The sequence below is a fragment of the Arachis stenosperma genome, chromosome 3 (assembly GCF_014773155.1).
Source record: "Arachis stenosperma cultivar V10309 chromosome 3, arast.V10309.gnm1.PFL2, whole genome shotgun sequence".
NCBI lineage: Eukaryota > Viridiplantae > Streptophyta > Magnoliopsida > Fabales > Fabaceae > Arachis > Arachis stenosperma.
This window is the reverse complement of record NC_080379.1, coordinates 26,109,015-26,134,187: the sequence shown is the minus strand read 5'-3', so window position 1 is coordinate 26,134,187 and position 25,173 is coordinate 26,109,015. Positions and strand designations below refer to the sequence as shown.

The following is a 25,173-nucleotide window of genomic DNA, read 5'->3' as shown; positions in this document are numbered from 1 at the left end:
CAATCTCCATATCAAGCATCAACAATCAATATTCCAAGCTATACACATTAATGTACCACAAATTAATACCTAGGGTTCCTAATATTCAATTTCACAAGAATTAAGAATAAACTCATCTTATCCAATATTGATTGGGTCAAAACCCAATAGGAACCAAAGATTAGAGTGTACCTAAATACCCAAAATTATAAAATTTCACTCAATACAAAACCCAAAAATTTTGAATTTATAAAAGAAAAGATTGAGAAAGGATTTGTAATTTTCTTACCAGTTTCTTGGATGGGTTTTACAGAGCTCTTCATAGTGATCGTGTGGTCGCAAACGGTGCGACGATCAGAGCTCTGTAGCTCAAGTTACGAGCTTGGGAAGTTTGAGGTGAATAGTGTCAATGGAACCCTTTTCTCTCTTCTATTCAGTTCAGCTGTGTTTTTGGTGTTTGAGTGTGGTGAATGCGCTGATGGCTCATTAAAGAGGGGTTTTATATGTTGGGCTTAGGCCCAGATTGGACCCAATCCAACCCATTAGCGTTTTTGGCCTGTTTGTCCCAATTTTGGGCCAAACCTTTAAAATTAGTGCCCAGTTTTCAATTCTAAATGTTTTCCTAAAGTTTTCTACTATTCTTAATTATTCTCACACAGTACCGGTTTGGCTAATTAATCTGTCGGTTCGTAGTTTTACGCAGTTTTTCGCAAAAATTATATTTTTCAACTCAGAAAAATCTACTGAGTCCAAATATCATATTTATATTTTCAAATTAAAATTATAAATTTTTTGGATCCTATTTTAGGTAATTTAATTATTTTAATTAAATGGTTAATTAATCACGGTTCTTACAGATACAACGTCTATGCGCATAGCAAAATCCTAGTTGACTCAAATATTTTTCACATAATCGTTTTTAATGATAGAATAGATCAAATAATTATATTTGTGTTAAATTAAATTAGAACAAATCAGGTTTGCAATTACTGAATCTAAATCTTTAATGTTGTCATTGTTCACATTAAACAATTGGATCTTAGTATAGTGTAGTATATATTACATTGATTTTTATTTTTGAAACTATTTTTATCCTAGTTGACTCTAGTTGACTAAACCATTAATTAATCTTCTAGACTTTCTCTAAATAAATAGTTAAACACAACGTCTCCATAGCAAAATTCTAAACAACTAGTAGAAGGTAGCACCTAAAGAAACCATAGCAATACAAATCAAAAACTTAAATAGATCATTGAATAAGGTAGAAACTTAATACTCCTCCCGTGAACCCTAAACATTCCCCAACCTGCTGTCACGTCACACCTGCACGAAAGGTTTGGACTAGCTTTTTTTCTTTACTTTCATTCTCGGTTCCAGTTTGAGAGTTTTTTAATTTTGATATGGAAGTAACGATTGTGTATAACAGGCTTATGGGAGAATTAGGTGTATCACCGAGTTGTGATGGCGGCATAACTGAAATCGGACAGACCGATTTAGGAGTCTGAAATCGAACGGACCGATTTCTAGTAATCGGAGGGAAGCAAATCGGTGGGTCCGATTTGCTGGACCATGCCAGGTGGCATGCATGCAAGCCATTCCTCCGTCGGTTTGGTTGAAAGGAAGCAAGTTAATATCCCAACTTCATAACTTCACCTTTCCCTTTCACCCTCATCTCTTCTTCTCTCTCTTTGTTCCCCATCACTCTCATCTCTTTTCCTCTGTGTTTTCCAACCCCACCACCATTGTTGGACTACTAGAAACACCAGAAAAATTTGAAAAAATGTCCAAAAGAAGAAAAATCAAAGATGTAAATCAACCAGAGCTTCATATTGCTAATTATCTTGGACATCCTAATTATGTAAGTTTCTATTTTTTAATATTTTAATTTAATAATTAAATAATAATAGTGATAAAATTTTACTGTTTTTAATAACAATATATATTATTATAGCACTAAGTAGAGATTAATAATATATATATATATATATATATATATATATATATATATATATATGGTTACTGTTAATGATATATATGTATGATATGGTTATGATTACTGTTAGATATTAGACATAGAAATTGAACTTGAGTTAATTAGTTAGTTAGTGTTTATCCCTTTAAACCTTTCACAATAGATAATAAATATTAGGCTTTTTATTTGATTTGAATTTATTGAATAATATGTTGAAATGAAATGAAGATCTGTATATAAATTTAAAATTTAAAATTTAATTTCTTTTATTATTATTATTATTATTATTATTATTATTATTATTATTATTATTATTATTATTATTATTATTATCCGTGGATTAACAGTAATGAAAAATTTTATTATTTTTATATTATTATTATTATTATTATTATTATTATTATTATCCGTGGAGGTTAATGAAAAATTTTATTATTATTATTATTATTATTATTATTATTATTATTATTATTGTTTTTACTATAATTATTATTATTATTATTATTATTATTATTATTATTATTATCGGTTTTACTATAATTGTTATTATTATTATTATTATTATCAGTGAATAATTGTAATTAATTATTAGCATGATTATTATTATTATTAACGATATTACTATTATTATTATCGATATTGTCCATAGGTAATGTTAATTATTATTATTATTATTATTATTATTATTATTATTATTATTATTATTATTATTATTAATTGAGTATAATTTAAACAAATAATTAGGCATATTTATTAATTTGTATGTTTACAAATGTATGTATGTTTATAGGCAGATTATATTATTGTAAGTAGGGACATGTAAGAGAAATTATATTATTGTTAATATACTTATTATGCTGGAATTCGTAAAGGAACTGTGATTTTATAGGGTTCACGCTTGTTGGTATGTGATCATTTGAAGCCGTCCGATCCGTACAACCAAATTGTTGAGACTCACTTACGGGAGACGGGTTTCTATTATGTTTCTCAAATTGGGGTAATTTAGTGTCAGTCAGCAATGATTAATGCTCTGATTGAGAGATGACGTCCTGAGGCGCACACATTTCATTTTCCAGTTGGTGAGTGTGCGGTGACATTGGAGGATGTGGCAATGATTTTCGGTCTCCCGACAAATGGTCTTCCGGTTACAGGACTAACCATGAGTTCTTTTGAGGCGATGGAAGCTGAGTGCTTGCACCATTTTGGAGTTACGCCGACGATAAAAGAATGTAGAGGAAGTTTTATAAAGTTGACTTGGTTTAGGCGTTTGAAAGAACGCATAGTGTTGACTGATGGTTTTCACATTCAGATGTATGTAAAGTGTCACATAGTGTTGTTGTTTGGTACTATTTTGTTTGGAGATAAGTCTGGTGCAGCGGTGCATTGGAAATTTCTGCCGTTGCTCCGTAACTTCTCGGGGATCATACAGTTTAGTTGGGGTTTGGCATGCCTTGCGCACCTGTATAGATCATTGTGTAGGGCAACTCGCGTCGACTGCAAGGAGATGGACGGTCCTTTGACACTTTTGCTTACATGGGCTTGGATCCGGTTACCATTTCTTGCGCCGATTCCTGGCAACCCCCAATTATTTCCGATTGCAAATAGGTAAAATGAATTGATGTATGAATCGACACAAGCACTAGATTAGTTAATGAATTGCTGTATGAGTTGACAGAAGCGGTATGAATTGATGTATGAATTGACGAAAACAAGTTAATTAAGAATTTGTCTTAATGCAGGTGGCAAAACTGGGAGCGTGAAAACTATGGTTACCAGTATCATTCCGTTCCCCACTGTAGGAGGTTGTTAGATGATATGCAGGAAGGACATGTATGTCATTAAAAAATATTTCATGCATTTGTTTTGTCAATGAATTTATAGTTGTTTAATCATCACTGTCGGTGTGTCCAGTTTGTTTGGCAGGCTTATGGCATTGGACACGTTGGTCCAGACCTGATTCCCTTAGACATCCGTCATAATTCTGTTATTTGGAATGCCAGGGTGCCGCTTATATCATTCGAATGCGTCGAGTGGCATGCAACTGATAGAATCAGGAGGCAATTTGGCTTGAATCAGGATGTCCCTAATCAGCCGCGGGATCTAGGTGCATCACATGGTAAAGTACTAACTGGGCCTAAAAATTAAGATTGGGCAAATACGCACTCTGTCTGGGCGATGCAGTGGACCAACCGGTACAGTCACGTTCTAGTTGATGAAATGGGTCCTCCACATTATTCCTTGGACACTTACATGCATTGGTACCGAGGAGCTTTCGGTGATCACTTGCAATTGTCTAACCTTGTAGCACAAGAGAATCCAGAAGGGCCCCCGGTTGATATTCAAGAGAATCAACAAGAACAACCAACGCCACAGCCACATCCACCTTCACCCCCCCGTCACCTCCACCGCCACAGGCACAGCAGGATGTTGAGTATTTTGCTCCATATGTTCCTCACACGCAACCGTCTGATTATCTTTCACCGTCAGTACCTATACATCAGCAGTATTGGAGTGGTCCACAGTTTGAGACAGGGGAGCAAGGATCGTTCTCCCAGCTGCTTGGTTTCATGGGTAGTTCAGGAGTAGGTCACTCATATTCAGGTAACTATGCGGACATCCCCGCCGACCACTGGGCACGTTCGGGTGGTGTTACTCAACCTAGGAGGTCATTGGATTTGAGACCTTGGGATCGCACTTCCTCTGATAATTCTGGAGCCAGAATGTCTGTTGATTCGAGTAGGAGTGCTGAAGCTGCGGGAGGAATTATACAGAGTCGAAACCAGGGGCGTATTCCGATGAGTCTAATTCAGGAGAGAAATATGGGAGTTGATGATGACACTGATGACTATCTAGTAGACCATCCGGAGAGTGATGGAAACCATGATGATGAGGATGAGGATGATGATGAGGATGAGGATGATTTCGAGGATGACGATGAGGACGATGACGTCGCTGATGATCCGGCCGACCAAGCTAATGAAGACCGCGCTGACAATTCAACGGCTAGTGCAGGTAACGTAAAATTTTGATTATATATTCTTATATTTGATTAGTTCCAGTCTCCATGGGTTATACATTGATGCTGAATTTATATTTGATTAGTTCCACTCATTATATGTATTGTATTTTGATAGGTACAGCCACAAGTAAAAAAGGAAAAGGCTACAATCTTAGAGAAGATCCGCCACGTCGGAGTGCTAGTCGGTATACCCCCTCCCCATTTAACAAGCTTGCCAAGAAGTGCAAAAAGTTATGCACAGGTTTAAAGTGGGCAACGAGAAAATGATGTGTTTCATGTTGTTAATTAAGGTTTATGGGTTGGTTGTATTACTTAGGGTGTTGTTACTATTTAATGTTGACTGTGTATAAAATTATGGACATTGTATTACTTAGTTTAGTTAGTTTGCTGTTAGTATTTAATATTGCTGTTTTTGGATTGGTTCTATTACTTACATTGTTGTTACTTTGATTGATGTTACTTTGCTATTTTAATTAGGTTGTAATGATCGATATTTTTATTCATGTTGCTACGACTATTATAGATATTTTTATTTTATTTTTTATATTTAAATAACTATTATTTTAATTTTCAATAATTTATTAATTAATTTATATTTATTATACTATTATAGAAATAAAATTAAAAACTAAATACATATTTTCAAAAATATATTAATAATAATTAAATATCAATTCTTATATATAATTTATGGTGCAAAATGAGATAATAAATTACTAATTACTCACTAGTACAAAATACTTTCTCAATTTAATGAACAAAAAAAATAAAATATAACACAATCAATATCAATATATTAATATATTTGTATACTATATGTTGTTACTATGTGAATCCATATTTAAAAGGATAAAAAAATATAAAACTGCGAATGTCAAACTGGTTTAAATTTAATACATCTAGCAATAAATATAACAATAGTCACTTCCTTACGATATATCAAACTGCAAATGTCAAGCAGCAACGTAAATTAAGATGAAATATAACAATAGTCACTTCTACTCTCCGGGTGCCCCCGCACTTGGACCACCTCGCTGACGACATCTACTTCGGCTGTGGCCCTCGGCACCGCATTGCTTGCATCTCCTAGGACCACGCAACATGCGGGTGTCCATCTCATTCAAGAAGCGGGTCATCTTAGGCCGACCTTTGGCCACCCGTCTAAGGAACGAATTGCCAACGAATCGTGGACCATGATAAGCAGGCCACGTTGTAGGATTTTTCTGTGGTCTAAACCTCGCCCTGTATACTCTTCGAATTGAATCCATCTTGTATACGTCATGAACATATACTTGCCAATCCAACTGCTGATTTGCACAACAAGCTAGAACATGTCGACACAGAATTCGGTCAACCTGGAATTCACGACAGTCGCACAGCTGTTGGCGTAGGTCAACTGCATACTCAACCCCATTAGGCATCTCACGAACTTCAAAGACTTCATGTTCTCTGTCAAAACAGCTCACCTGTATGTTTCCCGATGCTCGCTGGTTTGCTTGCAGCTTCGAGGTGACCATCTCAGAGAACACATGTCCAGCATTAATTCGAGCCTCAGCCTCGGCTCTTTTCCTAGTGAACAACTCATTTAGTCTGTAAAATGTAGCCTTAACAAGCGCAGTGACCGGGAGATTGCGTGCACCCTTCAGCACGGAGTTGATGCACTCCATAAGATTGGTGGTCATATGTCCCCATCTGTATCCACCATCGAATGCCAAAGCATACTGCTCACGTGGGATGCGGTCAAGCCAGTTGGTGTAAGCCTCACCCCGTTCTTTTAATCATTCATAGCGCATCTGGTACTCCCGTATCGTCCTCGAATACCCTACGATAAAAAACCATCATCAATGAATCACGTTCTATCGAGCCAAATTTACTTAGTAAACAGTGGACTAGACTGCGTAATTAAACTTACCGATATTGACGATGAGCTTCTGCAAGTACGGTGCCTTGAACTTCCTCAAGAAATTCGACTCAATATGCCGGATACAGAACATATGGAAAGCTCTGTGAGGAGACCAAGCCCCATTACTCCGATCAATAGCTGACCTGATAGAATCGTGTCGATCAGAGATAAGTCCGACACCATCACGTGTGACCACATGTTGACGAAGGTTACTTAGAAAAAAGTACCATGCATCAGAGGTCTACCCCTCCACTATGGCAAATGCAATAGGCACGATGTTGTTATTACCATCTTGTGAGACTGCAACCAACAAACAACCCTTGTATTTACCATACAAATGAGTCCCATCCACCTGCACTACTGGCTTGCAATGTCTGAAGGCCCTAATACAAGGGTAATAACTCCAGAAGACTCTATGTAGTACACGGATATCAGGAACCAAGTCATCCCCCTGGTACGCATCCATTGTTTCAAAGTGAACTACTGTTGACGGCTCCTTGTGACACATGGCCTCAAACCATATGGGTAAAGCTTTATACGATGCCTCCCAACCTCCGAAAATTGACTCAACCGCCTTCTACTTTGCTAACCAAGATTTCCTATAGCTGATGGTGTAGTTAAACTTCGACTGGACTTCCGCAATGACTGATTTCACCTTCAAAGATGGGTCAACCTCTACCAACGGCTTAATTGCTTCTGCAACTGTCTTGGAGTCCAGTTTCGAATGGTCTTGAGAAATTGTCGACCGGGTACAAGTGTGACTACCATTGTACCTCCTTATCTCCCAGCAGTACTTCTTCTGCATTTTCGTAACCCTGATCAGCCAATCACAACCTTTGCCATAATGTGTACATTTAGCATAGAATGTCGTCGGTTCCGACTCATAAACCCGATAGTCTACCCCTCTACGGATGGTATAGTCTTTCATTGCCTTGATTACTTCCTCCCTTGAACTGAATTCCATCCTCACCGTAAATTCACCGTCGGCCACAACAGGAAGCTCTGCCACAATCACACCGCAGGAAATATATATTCATAAATAATCATTACATATATATATATATATATATATATATATATATATATATATATATATCTTAACAAATAAAATCCTCCTATAATAGTCTTTACATTCCCTATTCTATCTACATTCGCTATTCTATCTACATAGAGAACTAGTAATTAATATATTAATCAAATGGTATGGTAACAAACGGCATACCTGCATTCATATATTGCGGAAACTCAGCTGCATTCATCACTTCCAAATCCTACGACCGCATGAAAGAAGGCTCCTGAAACGGAAGCGAGTTTTCTAGTGCATTAGCAACCTCCGCCACATCTAGGTTCATGGGGCCGTCAGCTGCATCTTCGTTTTCACCTGGACCAACGATCTCATAGTTACTTTCAAAATCCTCATCGCTACCACTATCATAATGTTCGACTTCAATATTTCGGTCCACTTCAAATTGCTCGAACTCAATATACAACTCGATGCACGATATTCGCCGGTGATTCTCAATATACATTGAAAATATTTCCTGCATACTCGCTTCATCTGTCATGTATTTCGTCTGAAAATGGACGAATCCACCAAACACAGGTAAATGATACTTGTACAAAATACACGATATTCTTCCTGATCTTTCTGAATGTATCTTCTCACAAATCACACCTTTCAATTCATCCAATGACAATGTGAACGGAATAACAACATCTATTGGATTTTGACATACAAATTGAACTCCCTCATATGTTTCTAACAAAATCTGTCCATAACAATAAATTTTTAATATAACTCTATCATCCATAATATCAAACTACTTTAAACAGTCTCACTCTCAATAAAATCTAATATACAAAAATAAAGAAAAATGAAGGAAGAGGAAGAACATCACCGGGTTGCAGACACTCACGGACTGAAGAAGAAGAAGAATTGGGGTTCTGGGTACAATCTTCGTTTATGTACGCATGAGTCGCTTAATCGGACGGACCGACTGGTTCATTCACAAATTTCCACGCACTAGAAATCGCTGCCACCGATTTCTCAGCAGCTGATTTACCTTGCAGCAAATTGGTGGGTCCGATTTAGTCTCCTAAGGATCAAAATTTTTTGCTGACCCACAAATCCCTGGGACCGATTTGTGGTTTTTTGCTGACCCACAAATTCCTGGGACCGATTTGTGGTCTCCTGGATTCGAGTAGCAACAAATCGGTGCGTCCGATTTTATGAAACATATACAAACCAACCCAAAATCGATCAGTCCGATTAGACTCCCTTTCCCTCAGAAATAAATCGGACGGTCCGATTTCATCCCCCACCTAACTTCAGCTTTCCGCCGTCACAGTCTTGTATAACACCCACAACCTCCATAACGCTGCGTTACTCACATTCCGTTATCATATCGAAAAAAAACAGCCCCAGTTTGAAGCATAAACAACTATATCAAATTTCATTCTTTTTTCATCAAACATAACATTGTTAAAAATCATCTCATTCCTACCATTCCATACAAACCAGATCGCCGTTTTCTTACTAATACCCCTATCCAACCAAGCTTCAAAGCATTCCTTAGAGGAATCCGACCAAAGAAAAGGTAGTGCATCATTTTCAATTCACCCATATATAGTACACAATTTGCATTAAAACTCAACAAAAAATATTTTCACAATCCTTTTTAATAATAGAATCTAATCAAATAATTATATTTGTGTTAAATTAAATCAGAGCAAATCAAACCAAATAACTATAAAATCAAAAGATCAGTTTTCAATTAATAAATCTAAATATTTAATTCTGTTATTGTTCACAATAAAAAATAGTTAGTTTATAAAACTTTGGTGCATATATTATACAGTACATTGGTTTTCTCTTCTATTTTTCTTACATAATCAACATCATATCGAAGTTCTATCTTTTTTTTACCTTCTAAAAATTTAACAAAGTTGCTTTCCAGAGTTAAGTTAGAAAGAGCATGATCCTCAAACAGCCTTTCATAATCAGAATTTTCCGTTAGAACCAAATTCAGCCTATCTATTTGCGCAAAAATAGGCTCTATCCGCACACTGCTCACTGATGGTAGCTATAAAATTCAGACATTGAATTTAATTTTTTTTTTTTGGTGACTTCGTGTTTTTTTTGGTGACTAGACATTGAATTTAATTAAAACCATAAATATATTACAACTACTTTTAATAAAGAAGCAAAATGTCAAAAGAGCTATACAAAATAAGCATATAGGGTTAACAAAGACATTGATATAAGAAAGAGCTAATAATTACTTAACTAAACAATCATAAAACATTAAATTCCAAAATCTTCAATTTTTTTCATTTTCCAGCTATTTTACTAGTAACTCTCATGAACCAAAATAGCGTAGCTAAAAAAAAAGTAGTGAAACAGTAATAACACAAATTATAATCTCCAATTCGTCAACTTTAGAGTGGCTACATTGAGTACAGGTGACAAAATCATTTTAAAAACTTTAAACATTCAAAATTATTTTCGAAATTCTTAAATTCATATAAAAAATTCTAAAATTATTTTAAAATTCATAATAAAAAATATTTGAACCTAATAAAAAGAAACATAAAAAACCTAACAAAAAAAGGATATTCAAAATTATTTTAAAAATTCTAAAGTTTATCAAAATGAGATGTTTAAACAAATATTAGAGAAAGAACATTCAAAAATTAAAAAAATATATCTAAAATTTAAAAAAAATCATCTAAAAAATCTAAAATAAACATTTAAAACATAAAAAATATTTTAAGCGTTTTTTTAATTTTTATTTTTAAATTTTTTTATTTATCGTAATTGGTTTTAATTGACTGGACCAATAGTTGATTTCCTAGACTTTTTCTAAATGAATATAACGTGCATGCGCATACCAAAATCCTAGTTGACTCAAATATTTTCACATTATTCACATTAAACAATTGGATCTTAGTACAATATAATATACATTACATTGATTTTTATTTTTGGAACTATTTTTATCCTAATTGACTCTAGTTGACTGTACCACTAAATAATTGTCTAGACTTTCTCTAAATAAATAGTTAAATACAACGTTCCATAGTAAAATTCTAAATAGGTAGTAGAAGAAACCACCTAAAGAAACTATTGCAACACAAACGAAAAACTTAAATACATCATTGAATAACGTAAAAACTTAATACTTCTCCTGTGACCCTAAACGTTCCCGAACCGGTTGTCGCACCACACATGCATGAAAGGTTGGGACTAACTATTCTTCTTTGCTCCCTCCACCGGTTTCAGTTTGAAACACACACAGAAACAACTATATCAAGTTTTATTCTTTTTTCATCAAACATAACATTTTTAAAAATTATCTCATTCCTACCCTTTTACACAAATAAAAAACTCCTTTTATTACTCATTAGCTATCCACCCAAGCCTCAAAGCATTCCTTAGAAGAACTCGGCCAAAAAAAGGTAGTTCATCGTTTTCAGTTCACCCATACACAGCACAAAATTTGCATTCAAACTCGACAAAAAATATTTTCACACTCGTTTTTAATAATAGAATCCATAAAATAATTATATTTGTGTTAAATTAAATCAGAAAAAAATTAAGTCAAATAACGGTAAAATCTAAAAAATCAGCTTCCAATTAATAAATGTAAATCTTTAATCTATCATTGTTCACATTAAACATACAGTTAGTTTGTAAAACTTTGGTGTATATATTATACAATATATTGATTTCCTCTTCTGTTTTTCTTCTTACGTGATCAACAATCATACCTTTATTCTATCTTTTTTTTTATCTTCTAAGAATTTAATAGAGTTATTTTCCAAAATTAAGTTAGAAGAGCATAATTATTGGATGGCCTTTCATAATCAGAATTCTCCTTTAGAACCAAATTTAACCTATTAATTTACACAATAATAGGCTCTATTTGCACATTGCTCACTGACGATAGCTAAAAAATTCACATATTGAATTATCAAAGCTATAAATATATTACAACTACTTCTAATGAAGAAGAAAAATATCAAAAGAGCTATATAAAATAAGCATAAAAGGTTAAAAAAGACATTGATATAAAAAAAATTAGAAAGAGCTAATGATTGCTGAAATACATAATCATAAAATATTGAGTTTCAAAAAATTCATTTGTTCAGTTTTCACCTATTTTACTAGTAATTCTCACTAACTAAAATGGCATAGACTAAAAAAGAAAAAAAAATTAGTGAAAGAATGATAACACAAACCATAATCTCCAATTTGTGAACTTTGGGGTGGCTACATTAAGTGTAGGTGGCAATCTAACGCTAACAAAATTATTTTAAAAATTTTAAACATTTAAAATTATTTTTGAAATTCTAACATTAATTTAAAAATTTCTAAAATTATTTTTGAAATCATCTTAAAAATTTTTAAATTCTTTTTTTAAAATTTTTAAATTATTTTAAATTTTTTAATAAAAAAATATCTGAACCTAATAAAAAAATTTAACAAAAAAATGATATTCAAAATCATTTTAAAAATTTTAAAACTTATCAAAATGAGATATCTAAAAAATATTAGAAAAAAATTCAAAATATATATATATATATATATAAAATTTTAAAAGAATCATCTAAAACCTAAAACAAAGAAACATCCAAAAACTTAAAAAAATATTTTAAGTGATTTTTTATTTATTATTTTTGTTTTTGAAATATTTTTTATGCTAATTGGCTCTAATTGACTGGACTATTAGTTGGCCTCCTAGACTTTTTCTAAATAAATACAACCTTCATGCACATAGCAAAATTCTAATTAACTCAAATATTTTCACATAATCATTTTTAATAATAGAACAGATGAAATAATTATATTATTGTTAAATTAAATCAAAACAAATCAAGTTTGTAATTAATAAAACTAAATCTTTAATGTTGTCATTGTTCTCATTAAATAATTGGATCTTGGTACAGTGTAGTATACATTACATTGATTTTTATTTTTAGAACTATTTTTATCCTGTTAACTCTAGTTGATTGAACCACTAATTAATTTTCTAGACTTCCTTTAAATAAATAGTTAAATACAACATTCCTATAGCAAAATTCTAAATTACTAGTAGAAGACACCACCTAAAGAGACCATTGCAACACAAATAAAAAACTTAAATACATTATTGAATAACGTAGAAACTTAATACTCCTTCCATGGATCCTAAACATTTCCGAATCAGTTGTCGCGTCACACCTGTATGAATCCTAAACATTTTCGAATCAGTTGTCGCGTCACACCTGTATGAAAGGTTGTTTTTCTTTGCTCCTGGTTTCAGTTTGAAGCACAAATAGAAAACAGCTATATCTGTTACGGCCTGGCCCAGAATTCCCACGGGTCAACCCGGCCCAAGCTCTACTCAATCCGGTTACGCGCCCTCCAACCGACCCGGACACGCGTCCTGTACGGCTCACACACGGCTGCAGGACAACGTCCTTGAGAATATGGGCCTGTCCCCATGAGGGGCCCACTACTGACATGTATATAAAGGGAAGATTGGCTCTTCCCCCGAGGTACGTCACCTTTTCTCCCATCATTTTCCCCCGCCTGCACACTAGCTGACTAGAGCGTCGGAGTGTCTTTGCAGGTGGCACCCCCCCTTTTTTCCTTCACAACGGGAGCTCGGCTACGTGGCAAATCTGGGCTTAGCACAACCGTGAGCGAGGCGTCCTCACCCCATCCCATAACCACCCGACTAGTCCGGCAACCGACGCCGAACATTGGCGCCGTCTGTGGGGATCGAACCCACGACCACAATGGATGTTGTGCCGGGTCCCGGAGACTAAGGCCGAGGAGCCGGAGCGGAAGGGGCGGCCTCTGCCGTCTCACTAAGAGGACGACGAAGGTCCCCCCGACAACACGCCGAACAACACACGAGGACGCGACCCTTCGGAGGAACGGGCGGCGACAGCGCCATAATAATGCAAGAGCTACGTCACAGAGTCCAGAACTTGGAGCGGCAATTGGCCGACCAGGAGCGTGGCGAACGAACTACCGATCCCAGCTACACCCCATCCTCCGAAAGCCAAGAGAGAGACTCTTACCGAAGCCGTCTGCAACACGCCTCCGCATCCCGAACGGAAGCGGAGAGCACCCGGGAAGAATCCCCAATTCCGAGGAGACGGAATGACACGATAATTTACTCCCGAGGTAGGGAGACGCGCCGCACAGCACGAGGTCGCAAAGACGGGAGGTCCAACAGGACACGACAACCCATAATAATGGGCACCACCCCATTCCACCATTCCATCCTCGAAGTCCGGTTGCCGAAGCACTTCGACAAACCAACGGACATGAGGTACGATGGAACTCAAGACCCCCTAGAACACCTCACGGCCTTTGAAGCAAGGATGAATCTAGAGGGAGTAGGGGACGAGGTGAGGTGCCGAGCTTTCCCGGAAACCCTTGCGGGACCCGCGATCAGATGGTTCAACGGCTTACCGCAGGGATCCATCCACGGGTTCTCGGACATCAGTCGTGCGTTCCTCGCCCAATTTACAACACGAATAGCAAAGGAAAAGCACCCGATAAACCTTCTGGGGGTAACCCAGAGACAGGGAGAGCCGACCAGAAAATACTTGGATCGGTTCAACGACGAGTGCTTGGAAATCGACGGCCTAACCGATTCGGTGGCCAGCCTTTGTCTGACGAACGGCCTCCTGAACGAAAACTTTCGCAAAACACCTCACCACGAAACCGGTTTGGATGATGCACGAGATCCAGACGGTAGCTAAAGAATATATAAACGATGAGGAAGTCAGCCGAGTCGTGGCTGCCAATAAACGGCAGTCCGGCTACAGCCAATCTCGGCAACCCGGTAATGGAGAAAGACTGAAAGAACAAACCAGGGAGGAGGCGCCAAACAAGGCTCCCAGGTCGTTCCCCCGGGTCGGGAAATTCGCCAACTACACACCACTCACTCTTCCCATCATGGAAGTTTATCAACAAATAGCCAAGAAGGGGATCCTGCCGAAGCCCCGACCACTCAAGGACCGTACGGGAGGGAACAAGAACCTCTATTGCGACTACCACAAGGGTTACAGCCACCAAACACAGGATTGCTTTGACTTGAAAGATGCACTGGAACAAGCGATAAGGGAAGGCAAGCTAGCAGCATTCTCCCATCTTATCAGAGAGCCGAGGAGACGCTATCGCGACCATGACGAAGAAGCCAAAACCCGATCGGCAAAGCGACGACAGGAGCCAGAAGATAAAGACCACGGCCTTACTGTGATAAATGTGGTAACGGCCAAAAACACCGCGCCAAAATCCCGATCGGCGCACAAGAAAGATGCTAAGGTCTTGGCAGTCTCCTCCTCGGTGCTGCGAAACTCTCAGAGGCCTCCGTCCATTTCTTTCGGCCCAGAAGACAAATGGTTCGACGACGCCCCAGAAAACCCTCCCATGGTCATTACGGCCAGAGTGGGAACCGGCCTCGTCAAGCGCATCCTTGTCGACACAGGGGCTGATTCAAACATCATGTTCCGCAACGTATTTGACGCGCTGGGGCTAAGAGACGCCGATCTGACGACCCACCAACACGGGGTCATCGGATTGGACGACCACTTCATTAAACCTGACGGAGTAATATCCCTACCGATCTCGGTAGGACAAGCCCAAGATCGAAGGTCGACGATGGCCGAGTTCGTGATCCTCCGGGATTCCACCGCCTATAACATCATCTTGGGAAGGAAGACGATAAACGATGTTGAAGCAATAATCAACACGAAGCTGCTAGTCATGAAGTTCGTTACTGATAATGGATCTATAGGGTCCATAAGAGGGGACCTCGAGACGGCGGTCGCCTGCGACAACGCCAGCCTCTCCCTAAGAAAGAAATCAAAAGAGGCGTCCGGTGTGTTCCTGGCTGACCTGGACGCCAGAGTGGACGACAAACCTAGACCGGAACCAGAAGGGGACCTGGAAAAATTCGTGATCGGCGCCACGGAGGAAAAATTCACGTTCATCAACAAGAACCTCCCACACGAGTTAAAGGGGCCCTTGATCGAAATGATAAGGGCCAATAGGGATTTGTTTGCCTGGACACCTGCCGACATGCCGGGCATAGACCCAAAAATCATGTCGCACCATCTGGCCGTCAGGTCGGAAGCACGCCCGGTAACACAACGCAGAAGAAAGATGTCGACAGAAAGAGCGGAGGAAGTGGCCAGGCAGACGGCCAGCCTCCTAGAAGCAGGTTTCATACGAGAAGTAGACTACTCGACATGGCTCTCGAATGTTGTTCTAGTGAAAAAGCACAACGGCAAGTGGAGAATGTGTGTAGATTACTCTGACCTTAACAAAGCATGCCCAAAGGATTGCTTCCCCCTCCCTAACATAGACGCGCTCATCGACGCTGCGGCGGGCTATCGTTACCTGAGCTTCATGGACGCCTACTCCGGTTATAACCAGATACCAATGCACCGTCCGGATGAAGACAAGACGGCGTTCATAACGCCGGGGGGAACCTTCTGCTACAAGGTGATGCCGTTCGGCCTGAAAAACGCAGGAGCAACATACCAAAGGCTGATGAACAAGATATTCCATGATCTTATAGGCAAAACAGTGGAAGTCTACGTTGACGACATCCTCGCGAAAACAACGCGACCTGACGACCTCCTAAAAGATCTGGAAAACGTATTCGCATCTCTCCGGCAACACGGCATGAGGCTGAACCCCCTCAAATGTGCCTTCGCCATGGAAGCTGGCAAGTTCCTAGGATTCATGATAACTCAGAGAGGGGTAGAAGCTAACTCGGAGAAATGCCAGGCGATACTCCAGATGAAGAGCCCAGGATGTGTTAAGGATGTCCAAAGGTTGACGGGGCGGCTGACCTCACTATCCCGGTTTCTCGGAGCATCGGCAACAAAGGCCCTGCCATTCTTTAACCTCATGAAGAAAGGGATGGCGTTCGAATGGACACCCGCATGCGATGAAGCCTTTCAACACTTCAAGGAAATCCTGGCGGCACCACCTGTGCTCGGGAAGCCAAAAGATGGGGAGCCATTGTACCTGTACCTCGCTATAACGGGGGAAGCCCTGGCCGCAGTCCTGGTGCGGGAAGAAGGGAGGGTTCAACAGCCGGTCTATTTCATAAGCAGAGCCCTGCAAGGAGCAGAATTAAGATACAGGAAACTAGAAAAGCTAGCTCTAGCGCTCTTGACCTCCTCACGAAGGTTAAAGCAATACTTCCAAAGTCACCAGGTAGTCGTAAGAACGGACCAAGGGATCCGGCAAGTACTTCAAAAACCCGACTTAGCGGGGAGAATGATGACTTGGTCCATCGAACTCTCCCAATACGACATACGGTATCAACCCCGGCAAGCCATCAAGGCGCAGGCGATGGCAGATTTTCTAGTAGAAGTAACTGGGGAACCAGCCGAAGAAGCGAGCACACGGTGGAAGCTCCACGTGGACGGAGCTTCCAACCAGACGTTTGGAGGTGCCGGGATCATCCTGGAAAGCCCGGTTGGAGTCGTATAAGAGCAGTCGATCAGGTTCGAGTTCCCCATTTCGAAAAATCAGGCAGAATACGAAGCCCTTATAGGGGGCTTGACCCTAGCAGCGGAAGTCGGGGCAACAAGGCTGGAAATATGCAGCGATTCTCAGGTCGTCACCTCCCAGGTAAACGGGAGCTACCAAGCCAAAGACTCGTTATTACAAAAGTACTTGGAAAAAGTCAAGAGCTTAAGCCAAAAATTTCAGGAGGTCACGGTCCACCACGTGCCTAGAGAAAGGAACACACGGGCAGACCTCCTATCAAAGCTGGCCAGCACTAAACCGGGAGAAGGCAACCGGTCTCTCATCCAAGGTATGACGAGAGAGCCAGCAGTCACCTTGCACGTGACAAGACTGGGCCCTTCATGGCTAGACCCCATCACTAGCTTCCTTGAAGATGGCAAACTCCCTGAAGACGAAAAGGACGCGGCGAAACTGAGAAGGGAAGCAGCCAAATACGCCGTCATCCAAGGACAGCTATTCAAGAAAGGGCTCAACCAGCCCCTATTGAAGTGCTTACACCCCGACCAAACGGACTATGTCCTCAGGGAAGTCCATGAAGGCTGCTGCGGACACCACATAGGAGGCAAGGCCCTATCAAGAAAATTAATTTGAGCCGGATATTATTGGCCGTCAATGATGGCGGACTCCAAAGAGTTCGTCAAAAAATGCGTGAAATGCCAAGAGAACGCCAATTTTCACAAGGCACCGGCCTCCGAGTTAAGCCTGTTAACGACCTCACGACCATTCTCTCAATGGGGGGTCGACCTATTGGGACCCTTCCCCGTCGGTCCTGGGCAGGTCAAGTACCTCATAGTCGCCATTGATTACTACACCAAATGGATAGAAGCTGAACCACTAGCCAGCATATCCTCATCCAACTGTAGAAAATTCATGTGGAGGCAAGTGATAACGCGATTCGGGATCCCAGAAGTCGTCATCTCGGACAATGGCACGCAGTTTACCGACAAGAGGTTCACGGAATTCCTTACCGGCCTGGGTATAAGACAAAGATTCTCCTCGGTGGAACACCCCCAGACGAACGGACAGGTGGAGTCCGCGAACAAGATTATCCTCTCAGGGCTAAAGAAGCGATTGGATAATAAAAAGGGTGCTTGGGCCGACGAACTAGCCTCGGTACTCTGGTCTTACCGAACAACCGAACAATCCTCCACTAAGGATACTCCTTTCCGGCTAACGTATGGGTTAGACGCGGTAATACCCGTAGAAATCGGGGAACCGAGCCCCCGGCTACTTTTGAAAGGAGTGGAGGAAGCCGTGGAAAAGGACCTGATAGACGAAGCCAGAGAAATGGCTCATTTGACAGAGACGGCACTAAAGCAAAGAATAGCCCTACGCTACAACACCAAAGTGCTCAAAAGGGAATTCGAGCCAAACGATCTCGTCCTAAGGCGAAACGACATCGGCCCACCGACCCCTGGAGCAGGCAAGTTGGCGGCAAACTGGGAAGGCCCCTATAGAATCAAAGAAGCAATGGGTAAAGGCGCTTTCAAGTTAGAAAGGTTAAATGGTAAGGAAGTCCCGAGAACATGGAACGCAAACAATCTGAGAAGATTCTACTCCTGAAACGCGGGGCGACACGCCGACTAATCAAGCTAAGTGGTTAAGATGCAAATTTAAACTTTCCATTATGACCTATGGGTCCCTTATGCAATTGCCGAATAAGATATACTTGCGCAAATTTTCTCTTTTGTAATTTCCCTTTTCCAGATAACACGCTCTACCACAACCCAACAACGATGCGCGACCCCGGGACTGATCACCCCGGGAGCCCGTCAAATACCGTCATAACAAATGACTACGCAAAAGGCCACGGCTCGTTAATATAAACAGCACATATAAACCAATAACGGTTAATAGAAACGATAGCACAGCCAGACGAATAAGAAAGAGTTAACTACGTTAAAACGGGCAAACGACGAAATAGTCAAATTGTTCACAAAAGCCAAAATAAAACGGCCAAACTACAAAGTTTTAAACAGAGGGTTCATTTCTTGGGGACGTCGACAATCTTGCCGTCCTTAATGACCTTGAAAACACTGATCGCCGACGTGTCGAACTCGGGGGCAACAATTTTAACTTGAGCTTTGAAGGCCGCCTCGGTCGCCAAAATCGCACCCTTCCCTTGCTTGACGACGTCTTTATACTTTGCTTTCCATGTTGCCAGTTTGGCCTCCACGACCTGCTTCTCTTTCTCGATTTCGGCCACCCGTTTCTGCGCCGCGCCGACCTGACTCTCCAAAGCCATTTCGCGCTCGACAAGACGTGAAACCGTGGCGTCCGACTCTTCCAATTTTTTCTCAGCAGTAGTGGCCTTCTTTTCGGCAGCAGTAGCTTTCTTCTCGGCGGCGTCAAGCTTCTCCTCAGATTGGGTCAACTGCTCCCGAAGAGTCTCAACTTCACTTTTTAGCCCGTTATTAGCCTTCCCAACAGACTCCAACCTCCTGCGGAGGGACTCCATCCCAGACAGTTCGAACTCGGCTTTTCGAGCTATCACTGCGCCGCGTAGGAGGGTACGGTACATCCACCTCGCCTGCCCGGCAAGGGATGACTCATGAAAATACTCTTCAGTACCGGGAATCAGCTGGGAGTCTATAAAGTTTCCGGCGTCAAAATTCCTCTCCATGACAGTAAGGACCCCCTCAGGACTGGACGACGCCTTCCTCTTCCTCTTGAAGCTAGGGACCTCTTCCACCTCGTCATCGGCATCAGGGTTAGACGTCGAACCCCCAGTGCCGATAACCTCACGGAAAGGGGAAGCATGAACCGCCTGGCCACCTTCGATCGCGGCGCCTTGAGCCGAGGTGTCGGTCTCGTCGGCCGCAGCCCCTTGCTCGGAAGCAGCCTTGTCCTCCGGAGGAGCAGCAGGCTTCCCAGCAACGGACTTCTCATTACCTTCCTCATCATCACTACCACACAGGAAGGTTTGGAACAAGTCAGGAAGACCCGTTACCTCGGCAGACATTCCCACTGTAAAAAAGAGAGAGAGAGAGAGGAGGTGAAGTCGGTTAGTCGCAACAAATTATTAATAAAAGCAAGAAGATAAGAGGCGAAATGAGCAGAGGCTTCTCACAAATATAATTACGACCGGCCTCCCGATCACCCATAAGGAGGTGAGGATTCACATGATTCCTTCCAAAGACCGCCATCAACACGTCGGCGATCTTCCTATCCACCGCCGACATGCCCTTATAGGTTACCTTGACGAAGGCATTGGATCCCGCCCCGAAACTCCAATAGGTCGGGATAAGCCGTACCCCCTCCAACGACAACCAAAAGGGATGACGACCTTTGACAGGACGGACCTTGAAATATTTGTCCTTAAACCCGTGGTAGGAGTCCTCAAGCAAACCAAAAATCCTCCGACCTTGGGCAGACCGGAAAGACATGAACCCCTTTTTGTGTTTCCCCTCCTTTGAAGGGTTTGTAAGATTGAAGAAGAAAAGAAAAACATCTACGGACACCGGCAGCTCAAGATATTCACAAACCATCTCGAAACAGCGGATCGAGGCCCAACTGTTCGGATGCAACTGCGACGGCGCCACGGAAATCCGACCTAAAAGCGCCATTTGGAAGGCTGAAATGGAATACGAACTCCAACTTGGGTAAACATAGATTTGTAGAACCAAATCCAGTCGGCAACTCGGGGATGATGGAAGTTGATCTCATACAATCGCTCGTGAGGAGCCGGGACAAAAACGTCATAATTGGCTTCCTCATCGGTTCCTCCGCACAAGTACTCGGCTTGTCGGAACTCGGTGAGCTCCTCCTCGCCCATTTGGTTAGGCGAATCCTTCACGTCGGAAACGACCCAAGCATAGGGATCGTACGCCACGGGAGAAGGGGAAGCCCGGGAGACCGTGCGAGCCATACCTACATGGGGGGACCATCCAGTCAGTCTAGGAGATCGGTTGCTCAGGCCGAATACAGACACTACCCCCCACTACTCCCCAACTAAGGCCAAACAGAATTAAAACGCGAAAAGAACAAAGAAAAACCTACCCTGGAATGGTACTTTCCCCCCTAACACGTCTAACCACAATTGAAAGGCTACGCAGCAACAACAAAAACCAGGCAACAAGCATGCAAGAACAAAGCATAAAAGGAAAAGAGTTCAAAAATTACCTGAATTAGCGGAAGGAGGATGAAGCAGCAGTTAAGAAAAGATGCGAAGGGAGAGACACGCGAGGGCACCACAAAGAAAGGTTCTGAGTTTTGGGAGCAAGAAGAAGGCAGAAAAGGGAGATATGAAGGAAAGAAGGAGTACCAAAACTGGCTGTTTAAAAACTGCCTCCCAGGAAGCGCGAAAAATCTGGGGGCAGAATAGTCTTTGCAAACAGGGTTTTCCACCCCATTATGAGCATTCAATGCTCGGCACTAGGAACGATGTGATGAAACGGTTGCTTGTGCAACCAAAGGACACGCGCGTTGGGGGCATATCCTTCCCGCGAGCGGCCGACCAGACGAGCACAAGTGAGATGCGAGACGACACGCCATTGGTAGCTCCCACGACTACCATTGGCGCGTGGGGGCACTGTTGTAACACCCTACCATACAAAGTCTTGTGCTTAAGTCATAATTCAGAGATGGCAAGGTATTACGACCTCTAAAATAAAAATTAGTACGTATAGTAGTATGAATGATTGATTATAACTAGGAGCCTTTGTAGAAAAAGGGGTAAACAAAAAAAAAATCGCAACTCAAAAGCGCAACACTCCGATCGATAACGCAACGAACAAGGATAACCAACGCGAGATTATATATATACAAAGGAGTGTCAAAAATAGGAATATCAAGACTCAAGATCCGGCTGCGAAGATAACCGGTCCGAGCATAGCAATATATACATATGATAAAATAAGGAAAACCCCAAAGGGACACAAATACATAAAACCTATTCTCCAAAATCTCCCATAAGAGGAGTCATCACAGTTTGTATTATTTAATGGAGATAAAAGTATCTAAGCGAAACATATAAACCAAGACATAGTCTCGAGAACAAAGGATCTTCGCAAATCTAGAAGTCTCCAGCATGCCTCAGCGGGAAACCTCACATCCTGCATCTGAAAACCACAAAATCCGCTTGGGTGATAACCAGAGGTCCCCAGCATGGTAACAGCTTCCACATATATAATACATAATAATAGAGGAAAGCCAAAGGCAATCCTAGAACTTCCACCAGATAATATCAAAGCTTATAAACAAGCTAAACCATATAAGGGCATCTGACTAAAGATTCTTCAGTCTAACTAATACTTCCCTTTCCAATTCCTTCAAACCTCCCAACCACCAGCAGGAGTATATTATAGCAAACACAGTTATATCAGACAAAGAATATACAAATAGGAGCAGTTAAGACATTTAGGCAATTAGCAAGTAATATGCAGTCAAATAGGCAATCTCAAACAATTCACATAGTATGCATATGATGAATGCCTGTCCCTAGTGGCCGATGATATCATCTTGTCGGTTATAGAGCCAACCCGACAAGTCCTGGTTGCTAACCATTGGACTGTCCCTCTGTCGCGCATCCCCAACTCGAGTTATACTCGTTATAAACTTGATCATAAACATGATCCATATCCATCACCCTCACTGGTGAATATTTCGGGGGCGAGCTCATCCGGGTCTTTCACAGTGCCCAGCCACACTTACGACATAGGGTCACCAGAGTATCAAGTCTCAACTTGGAGCACGTGGTGGCTAGCCACTGCTACTACCCAGGGAAACTCGTATCTCAGATAGTGGAAGTGCAAATCACAATTATCAATAATTCAGCATAAACATGCATGAATCCTCATCCATGGATCAACATCCATATCAGCCATCCGGCTCACGGTTCAGTCCAGAACCAGCCAATATTCATAGCATACACAGCTATTCCGGCTCACGGTTAAATCCATAACCAGCCATTTCATTAACAATTACAGCCTTTCGGCCCATGGCATAACAAGCACTTCCACCACCATCCTCCGCATCTCACATAATCATCTTGATCCTCATTGATCATTCATTTTTCCCTTGCTTCGCTCGCAAGTTACCTCATTCACTAGCCCCTTTTTAATAGCTAGGCATGTCATAATGATTTAAGACATAAATGGTGAGATCGGAGGCTTAGAAGTATGAGATTTGGCTTTTAAAACTCAAAAATCAACTTTGGGATGAAATTAGGGCCGCGCGTACGCGCACTCCACGCGCACGCGTGGATGGCCTCAAAAACTCATCGACGCGCAAGCGTCATGCACGCTAACGCGTGGATTCCAAAATTTTGCCAATCGACGCGCACGCGTCAACCACGCGTACGCGTGGGTGTTCTCATGCCCCAGGCACAACACTGGCACGGTTCTGGCATAACTCTCTGGAAAATGGCTGGGCATTGGGTGCAGCACAATCGGCGCGCCCGCGCACATCACGCGCACGCGTGGATGGCGTTTTCTGGAAGATCGGCGCGTACGCGCCAAGTGCGCCCACGCGCAAGGGGTAATTCTGCTAAAAATTTTCTAAGTTAAAACTGCAGAATTCACAGATTTAGACCCCAATCTTCCAGTGGACATAACTTCCTCATTTTAAATCATTTTTCATCCGTTCTTCGAACGGCATGGACATCCCGGATCCAATTTCATTTCTAAACAGATTTGGCACAAAACAAAGATCCGTAGTCCAACTTATGTCCCACCAAAGTATGCCCAAAAACTATGTTTTTCATAAAAACCACAAAGTGCCATTTCAAAGCAAACCATTTCCAACCCTTTTAAAAATCAATCAAAATATGCCAATTTCACCCCTTTTCTTTGAAATCAATTTAAATATATCAAATTCAACATCAAGCCTCCTCAACTCACACATTGACACATTACCACAAATTACCAAAATCACTATCTCATCATTTTACCCCACTTCACCCAAGTGGCTCAAACTCAAACACATTGACATATCATATACTATTCCTCATGCCAATTCTCAACAACACCAATTCCAATAAATCATTATTGTACACAATCAACATTATACTCACCAACAACATGGTTCAACCCACAATTCAACCATAACCAATCATCAAGCATATATCACAACATGCATATTTCTCATACATCATACCACCAAGACATCAATAATCATCATCACATATATGACCACATTATATATCTCAATCATTCAACAACATCAACAATTCAATGCCTATCTTAGGGCCTCTAGCCTAAGTATTTCCTACCACATTACATATTAGATACGGGAAACCGAAACCATACCTTAGCCGATTTTCCAAGCTCAACCGGAGCACTTCCAAACCACTTATCCACAAGCTCTCAAGGTCTCAACACCTTCAAGAACAGATTTTTCACCACCAAATCCTTTCCAAGCTTTTCAAAGTCACCAATCAAGCTCCAAAATCCACACATACACAACCTAAGCCACAACCATCATACCCATACACAACATCTCAAAATCCAAACATCATAGAACAACAAAATTACACTAGGGTTGAGAATCTTACCACACCCAAGGTCCAAGGAGACAAGATTAACCTTCTCCTTCAAGAGAGTTGGGTCCTATAACATCAAAGAACCCAAAATCTCAACATTTTACCCATGAAACTCGAAAATAAGGGCTGAAATTTCGAACAGAAACTTGTGGCTTACCTCAAGATTAGTTGTATGGGTTTTGTAGAGCTCTCCGCGGTGAACGCGTGGCTGCAAACGGAGCGGCAATCGGAGCTCTAGATCAAAAGTTATGGTAGTTTGAAGATCAAGTGA

The 25,173-nt window shown here is 41.0% G+C and overlaps 2 protein-coding genes across 2 annotated transcripts; one reads left to right on the top strand and one right to left on the bottom strand.

Moving 5' to 3' along the window:
* Window positions 1-3,062: 3,062 nt before the first annotated feature.
* On the top strand, window positions 3,063-5,237 carry LOC130965743 (protein MAIN-LIKE 2-like). The gene is made up of 6 exons (XM_057890504.1): window positions 3,063-3,556; window positions 3,691-3,781; window positions 3,875-4,072; window positions 4,133-4,282; window positions 4,366-4,963; window positions 5,086-5,237. The coding sequence occupies exons 1-6, from the start codon at window positions 3,063-3,065 to the stop codon at window positions 5,235-5,237; spliced, it is 1,683 nt and encodes a 560-aa protein (XP_057746487.1).
* A 731-nt stretch (window positions 5,238-5,968) lies between these two features.
* On the bottom strand, window positions 5,969-7,339 carry LOC130965742 (uncharacterized). The gene is made up of 3 exons (XM_057890503.1): window positions 7,119-7,339; window positions 6,883-7,016; window positions 5,969-6,741 (listed from the first exon to the last, which is right to left on the bottom strand). The coding sequence occupies exons 1-3, from the start codon at window positions 7,337-7,339 to the stop codon at window positions 5,969-5,971; spliced, it is 1,128 nt and encodes a 375-aa protein (XP_057746486.1).
* Window positions 7,340-25,173: the final 17,834 nt, after the last annotated feature.

Coding starts and splice junctions, on each gene's coding strand:
- LOC130965742 (XM_057890503.1), bottom strand. CDS start 7,339: ATGGATGCGTACCAGGGGGATGACTTGGTTCCTGATATCCGTGTACTA. Junction 7,017..7,118: donor GCATTTGCCATAGTGGAGGG/GTAGACCTCTGA, acceptor CGATTCTATCAG/GTCAGCTATTGATCGGAGTA. Junction 6,742..6,882: donor GAAGCTCATCGTCAATATCG/GTAAGTTTAATT, acceptor AATGATTAAAAG/AACGGGGTGAGGCTTACACC.
- LOC130965743 (XM_057890504.1), top strand. CDS start 3,063: ATGATTTTCGGTCTCCCGACAAATGGTCTTCCGGTTACAGGACTAACC. Junction 3,557..3,690: donor TTATTTCCGATTGCAAATAG/GTAAAATGAATT, acceptor GTCTTAATGCAG/GTGGCAAAACTGGGAGCGTG. Junction 4,073..4,132: donor TAGGTGCATCACATGGTAAA/GTACTAACTGGG, acceptor TGGGCGATGCAG/TGGACCAACCGGTACAGTCA.